This window comes from Myotis myotis, unplaced genomic scaffold (genome assembly GCF_014108235.1).
Source record: "Myotis myotis isolate mMyoMyo1 unplaced genomic scaffold, mMyoMyo1.p scaffold_m19_p_17, whole genome shotgun sequence".
Classification (NCBI taxonomy): domain Eukaryota; kingdom Metazoa; phylum Chordata; class Mammalia; order Chiroptera; family Vespertilionidae; genus Myotis; species Myotis myotis.
The window spans coordinates 30,144,944-30,152,472 of NW_023416321.1; the positions used below are offsets into that span (position 1 = coordinate 30,144,944).

Here is a 7,529-nt window from a genome sequence, read left to right on the forward strand (position 1 = left end):
CCTCCTGCCTCCTGCCTCCTGCCTCCTGCCTCCTGCCTCCTGCCTCCTGCCTCCTGCTTCCTGCCTCCTGCCAGTCAATCGCGCCTAAAGGGAACCTCTCACCTGAATTCTATCACGATATATTAGTTTTGCCTGTTACAAGATCATATTTTTTTAACAAAGCATCGAACATTTCTTAAAAATAATGTGCTCGTTTTCTACTACTGTCGGAATAAAGTACCACAAAATTAGTGGCTTAAAGCCTTAAGCAACATAAATTAATTCCTTTTTCTGTCACATCTCTCTTGTGATTAGAGTGGGCCCACCTGGATAACTCAGAATAACTGTACTCTGTTCTCAAGGTCTTACCTTGAGTCACGTCTGCAAAGATCCTTTTGCCATGTAAGGTAACAATCAGAGATTCCAGAGATTAGGGAGTGAACATTCGGGGGTTGCCCATGATCCTGCTTAACATAAATAATCAATGTTGTCCAAGGTGAACTTCCTAGAAAGCAATATGGTGATAGGTATTAAAGTACAACATTTCATACATTGCTATGTATGAATTCCACAGCTGCAGAAATAAAGCTATACATCAGGACTTTTAAACTGGCTTTTCCATCATAATGTTAATTTAAATTATTTTTAAAGTGAAAACATAAGTAATATACATGCCCGCTATAGTGCAATGCTTTAATTCATGCTACCCAGCCAGCCAGGAACCCAGGATCACAGCAAATGCTCCAGCAGAGAAGGTCTGGAGACGTCTATCCACATCGCAGTGAAACCACCCCCTTCCAAAAGCCCCAGGAGCAACAGAACAGCTCACTCCATCAGGACAAAGTCCTAGGTCCCAGAATACCATGGACTTGCCCTCATATTAAGTCGAACAACCCTGTCTACCCTCTTCCTCAAAGACCCTTATCCCCAAATACCATTCAGGAGTGTTACCTAACATTCCAGCTAAGTCCGCAGAGTTATAAAGGACAAGAACAGACATTACTAGATCGTTCACTGAGTCTCAGGAGGGCTTCTGTGCCCAGAAAATGCTAGGGGTGAGTGGGGAATGATGGTGCAAGGGCTTGATGGGTGAGCTACAGGTTCCCAAGCCCACATACAATCTGTCTGTGCTCCTCTTATGAAGACAGATCAAGGAATCCTCCTTGAAATATTTTACATGTCAGCTGGGACCACACTCAGTTATTCCTGAAACATGAACTTATAGACACAAAACATTGCAGATTCTGGGGCCTCCATTAGAATAAAGACTTTGTCCATACCAAAGACCCAATAGGGAGGCCCAATACATAATCAGGCATTCTGATTTTAAATCTGTTCTTAATTTTTAAAGTGACTCTGGGCACAGGGGATTGTCAAGGGCAGGGGGAAAAAAGGACACATATGTAATACCCTTTGTGATACTTTAAGCAATAAAAATAAATAAATAAATAAATAAATAAACTGACACTGGGCAAATCATTGTCCCACCCTGTGCCTCAGTTTACATATCTGTAAATGAGACTTTTTTTATTTTTATTTTTTTTAAATATGTTTTATTGATTTTTTTACAGAGAGGAAGGGAGAGGGATAGAGAGCTAGAAACATCAACCAGCTGCCTCCTGCACACCCCCTACTGGGGATGTGCCCGCAACCAAGGTACATGCCCTTGACCGGAATCAAACCTGGGACCTTTCAGTCCGCAGGTCGACGCTCTATCCACTGAGCCAAACCAGTTAGGGCTGTAAATGAGACATTTGAACTAGGCAAATGGCTCCCAAATTGGCCATGGTTAAAAATCACCTGGACCACTTCAGAAATTTGAGGCATCATCTTCAAAAGTTCTGAGTCACTCTGTGGTTTAAGGCATATTTTATTAATAATTTCCCAGGGCACCCTAATATTACAGGCAAGTCTGGGGACCCAAGCATTGGACAGTCTCTGGGGTTTCTGGGCACCTCCCTGTAGTCTTCTGCCTGGTTCTTATCTTCTAACGTGGAATTGCATATGGCTCTGGTTCTGCCATCCCCACTCACCGGTCCTGTCTTGCCACGGAGTAGCTGGAGGATGAATTCTAGGCACAGCTTCACCCTATGCTGTCTGCTGGTGTGTAGCCTATGACAAATCATTTTGCCTCTATGATTCTTTCCCTCGTTTGTAAAGGGAAACATGTAAATAAATTAATTGCAAATGTCTCTCACAACATATTCTATTAGTTCCTGGCTATTGAGGACACTTGGGACAGAGTTGGAAACAAAACATCTGGAACTATTCTGGAAATAGTTCTGATTTCCAGAACTATTTCAACACATTCTTTGAGAACCTTGTAAGGATCCAGATGTGTTTCCCCAGTGGGGTACCATTCCTGCCTTCTGTTCACAGACAGCTGTCTGACCTTGAGTTCCCCTTCCCAGCCACCGAACCATAGGTGAGTTGTCCAAGCGACTTTAGAAGATGCTCAGTGGGGAGACGCCAAGGAGAAGAGACAGAGGAGAGGCACGGGGACCACTTCCTTAAACAGCACGGCCAGGCTTCTGAACAGACCAGCTGCTGAATCAGCATAGCGTAAAGTTTCATTTTAATTTTTTATTGTGGGATTTCTCAAACTCAGTTTAAAAAAAAAGTGAGAGGGAGGGAGGGAGGGAGGATGGGAAATTGCATAATCAAAGAGACTTGCCAACGGAGACCTCTGAGCTCCCAGTGGAACTAAGACCCCTGGGTGGGTCAACACTGGGATCTGACCCAGGTCCCTCTGAGGCCCCACAACATTCCACTCTTGTGGTTCATGCCAGGATCCCAGGACCTCTATTCCCTTTTGTTTCTGGGACACCCTTTTTCCTTCTTCATGTACCACCCAGACATTCCCAGAGGTCTATTTTTGCCGCATATCTTCACTTGGAAGCAATTTTAAGGAGAACTTTTACAAAACACCAAGAATCACATGCTGGGTCTCTTCCTAGCAATGTTCTAGACAGTACAGTCACATTATTTGACTATTGATTAACAGCTAGCTTATTGATCACCTACCACATGTACTTGCTCTGCAAAGCAAGTTATCAGTGTCAGATAATTTAATATTTGCAATAAACTCCATTTTCACATTTGAAAAGTAAAGAATAGGTAAGGAATTTGCCGTATAAAAAAGTGAAATATCTTGTGCCTTCTTCAACACAGATATTAATTTGTGTTTCTAGTAACCAAATTCAGACTTTCAATCTGTTCTGCCTCTCCCAGGGCTGAGAGCTAAGAACCATTACCTGCCATTCTTGACATCCTAGCTTCTCTGGTCTCTGATTAGATCCTTCGAAAACAATCATAGATGACTTAAATTGTAGAAGAGCTTAAATATGATTTAATCCAGAAATAGCAACTATGTTACATAGGTAGTACCACCTTCTTTAACTGTACCCATGGCAGACATCACTAATCAATCACAGTATTTTATATTCAACTAGATTTGCCTATTAGGCTTTTGTTATATAGAATAACTCAATGGAAGGCCTTACTGGTTTTTGTTTGTTTTTTCAACAGACCTTTCTGGTCATCCACCATCAATTTGTGAAGCTAATACATGACTGAAAACTATTTGTCATCCCTGAACTTGTGAAAACCCCTAATTTTATAGATGAGGATAATCTCTGAGTCAAGATTTGCCCATTGTCACATTGGACAAGTCATTGGCTAGTTTTTGGCTAAATCAAGACTAGGTTCAAGTTACTTGACATTTAATTCCCTTTACTTTGACTAACCCTTATTGATCCCTAGTGACTATGATTTCCCTATTTCTGTCACCTGCTCATATAGAAGGCCATCTGATATAAGAAACTGAATGTTTTAATCACCAGGGAAAAAATAGAGCAGTTAACATACACATGTAAAAACAAATGAAATATGAGCAAGATAAAGCTGTGTTTTTTCTTTTTATTGACTTTATATTGAAATATAACATGCAGTATAGAAATTTCAAGTGTACAACTTCACAAATTTCACATATGTAGACAACTATTTAAGCACCACTCCCTTGATTAAGATATAGAACATTCCTGCCTCTCAAAAGCTCCCTTATGATGTCAATATCACAAAGGAAACCACTATCCCACATATTTTTTAAATATATTTGTATTGATTTCAGAGGGGAAGGGAGAGGGATAGAGATAGAAACATCAATGATGAGAGAGAATCATTGATCGGCTGCCTCCAGCACGCCCCACACTGGGGATCAAGCCTGCAACCTGGGCATGTGCCCTGACTGGGAATCGAACCGTGACCTCCTGGTTCACAGGTCGATGCTCAACCACTGAGCCACGCCGGCCTGGCCACACGTTTTGGTTTATTACTTTTTAAACTATGGAATTGAATGGAGACATTTCATCAACTTTCTAATTGACATCTGTAGACCACTTCACCCAACAAAAATGAATGAAGGGATCTGGGAGGCCTTCCTCAAGCAGACTTGTTCCACCTGAACCTGCATAAAATATTGGGCTTCTTCATATGACTTTACTTGAAAAGAAACCCTAGTGTCCAAATAAAATATTTGGAAACCACCAGCCTAGAAGGACAGCATGTGCTGCCCAGTTCTTGGGCTTCACAACTTAAGTTTCTAGGTCCTTAAGACTTGAAAATTCCCGATTCCACCATTCTGCCAAGTTCTATCGAGTGACCTGTGTGGCTTTCAAAGGAGCCTGACTAATTTAGGCTGCAAGCACCCGAGTCTGATAGAGAATACAGGCAAAGCCTAGGGCCCCCTCCCAGGCCTTATTGGCCCTGGGGAGGGTCAAACCCTCGATTCTCTTCACTCCACTGTGACCTCGGCTTCCCTTCTTCCTTTTGAACAGATCTCTTTCCATTTCAAAGAAATTGCAACTCTTCCTGATCTAATGAGATCACTGCCTACACTCTGCTGGGCACAGCCACATACCCCTCCACCTCTGCTCCACACAGTCTAAGCAAACAATGGAAACCCCATAGCTTCCTTCTCTCAGTGTCTGGAAATTGCCCCCAGGTTCTGGTGCCTACTCAGCACATTCAGGGTCTTACTTCATCCTTCCTGGATCATGACGCTGGCCATGCTCTCCGCCTCCTATAAAAGGCAGACAGAATGGCCAGAGCAGCCAGAGGAGCAGAGAGGTCGAGACCAATCCTGAAACCTGCACCTCTCAGGCCGAAGCTCACATTCACACCCTCCACCATGAAGGTCTCCGCCGCCCTGGTGTGCCTGCTGCTCACAGCAGCTGCCTTTAGCGCCCAGGTGTTCGCCAACCCAGGTAAGGCCCTTCTCTGCCTAGGACGTAACGTTTTCATGACTGCAGGTACGAACCTCTCAGCATGAGTCATCCCAGGCTTGTTGCAAAGCCTGAGAGGGAGAAAGTGAAGCCAGGAGGGGAAATGAGAAGAGCAGTCATGTCCCAGCTGGTCAGAGGCAGAGCCAGAATTTGGTGGCCAGTCCCTCTGACCTTTCCTGAGACCGGCTTTGGGACACTAAATGCAGTCACTACATCAGTGACTCTCTCACTGTTTGGGGATGTGGCACCGAATAAAAGGACCATTTCTCGTTGTGGCTGTGAAGGGCATTTCGGGAAGCAGTGGAGAGGAAGAAATGCCTGTGGGAGGTTTCACGTTTTTATTGTGGGCGGTGGAGTTTCCAGAACAGCGGCTGCATCAAGCATCGAAGGCATCTCAGCATGTGACATGAGTCGGCTCTAGAGCTAACGGGACAAAAAGCTTGGATGCAAAGTCTTAGAACGTATCTTTCCAGTGTCACAAGTTTTGGATCAGTGGCCCCTTATAATAACACCACAGGATTCGCCTTGTTACTCAAGGTTTCCCCCTTCCCAGTCATTAGCGAGGGGCCCCCTAGTTCACTAGAGGAAACTGACTCACAGGTAGCATTTTATCTGTGGGATCTGGGCTAAGGCACTGAACTTGGGAGTGGTGGGTCCTCGTTGGGTCTCCTGTATTTGCTTTGTCTTCCCCTACCTTCCCCTCCTTCCCTTCCAGATGCATGATCACGACACATCCTCACTGTCTCATTCTTCGCAAAATGTTTTCCAGACTCCGTTTCCATCCCCATCACCTGCTGCTATAGTGTGGTCGATAAGGAGATCCGCGTCCAGAGGCTGAAGAGCTACACGAGAGTCACCAACAGCCAGTGTCCCTGGGAAGCTGTGATGTGAGTGAACCACATCCTGACACCCTGGGTCAAAAGCTCTGAGGTCAGGACTCATGTCCGCATGAGTCAGAGAAATGCACCATCTAACCAAATGGGCCTTTTACCCTAGAGAGTAACTGAGCCCACGAGAAGGGGCCGACCCTCCCCCCAGGCTCCCCTTCTAGGAGCTTGGTCAGATCACCCCCGTTTCTTCAGCCAGGAGCCTGCAGGGCTTCCCCAGGGACAGCAAGAGCCAGCTCCCTTTTCAGGCCTCCTCTTCCCGTCCTCCCATCCTTCCATCCGCCCCGCTCCTCTGTCCCAATCCAGGCCCCTCACCAAGGGAGCAAGGCTGGGAGCCAATGGGTCACACTCCTGGGCAAAATCCTCAAGGTGCTCCATCTAATTGTCCCCACAGCTTCAAGACCAAAAAGGACAAGGAGATCTGCGCGGACCCCAAGGAGAAGTGGGTCCAGGATACCATGGGCCTCCTGGACAGCAGGGCCCAAGCGCTGAAGCCTTAACACGTCACACCTGGATGCAGAGACCGTCAGGGCCTGAGGAAACCCTTATTTATTTCCCCTCAACCTTCCCCAGGCGCAGATGGCATTATTTTATTACCATGTACATAATGTAAAGCGAAACATTTCTTAGATAATATTTAATTAAATATAAGCTATTGATGGTTTGGCTTTATCTGCTGTAAATCCTAATGAATGAAAAATGCCAAACCCGGCGACCTTTTCCTTTCCTGTGAGCCCAGCTAAGTTCACGGCCAGGTGTGATCGTTCTCCCTCTCACGTGCCTTCAGTGTTGGGAATCCTCCCGTGGGTCGTCAGAGTGAAAGACTTCTGGGCTTTTGTAAGTGTAAGCTATGTAACGTTGTTGATGAAATTAATGTTATTAGGTAACTATGGAATTTTCAAATAAAAATATATATAATGTTAAACTACTTGGTCTTATTTTTTACGGGATAACAGTTAGCTGGGAGGGAGAAAATGGCAGCAACGGGTGGCAATTTGGGGTACAGGGACCAGCCTCTAAGACAGCAGTTCTCAACCTGTGGGTCGCGACCCCTTTGGCGGTCGAACGACCCTTTCACAGGGGTCACCTAAGACCATCCTGCATATCAGATATTTACAGTACGATTCATAACAGTAGCAACATTACAGTTATGAAGTAACAACGAAAGTAATTTTGTGGTTGGGTCACAACATGAGGAACTGTATTTAAAGGGCCAGAAGGTTGAGAACCGCTGCTCTAAGAAGTCTTTTGGACTCGACTGAGAGTCAGGGAATACCTAGCAGGGCCAGATCAAGCTGTTTCAGCCTTCTGGCTCTAGCCTGTAACATGACATGCCCTTATCCCATAGGGTCTTACTTCCCATCTGTTCTCGCCACACCTA

At 45.1% G+C, this 7,529-nt stretch overlaps 1 protein-coding gene across 1 annotated transcript; it reads left to right on the top strand.

The window, feature by feature from the left end:
- Window positions 1-5,077: 5,077 nt before the first annotated feature.
- Window positions 5,078-7,052, top strand: LOC118671749 (C-C motif chemokine 8-like). Its single transcript, XM_036340493.1, has 3 exons — window positions 5,078-5,243; window positions 6,031-6,148; window positions 6,543-7,052. The coding sequence occupies exons 1-3, from the start codon at window positions 5,078-5,080 to the stop codon at window positions 6,646-6,648; spliced, it is 390 nt and encodes a 129-aa protein (XP_036196386.1). The 3' UTR covers window positions 6,649-7,052.
- The last annotated feature ends 477 nt before the right edge of the window (window positions 7,053-7,529 follow it).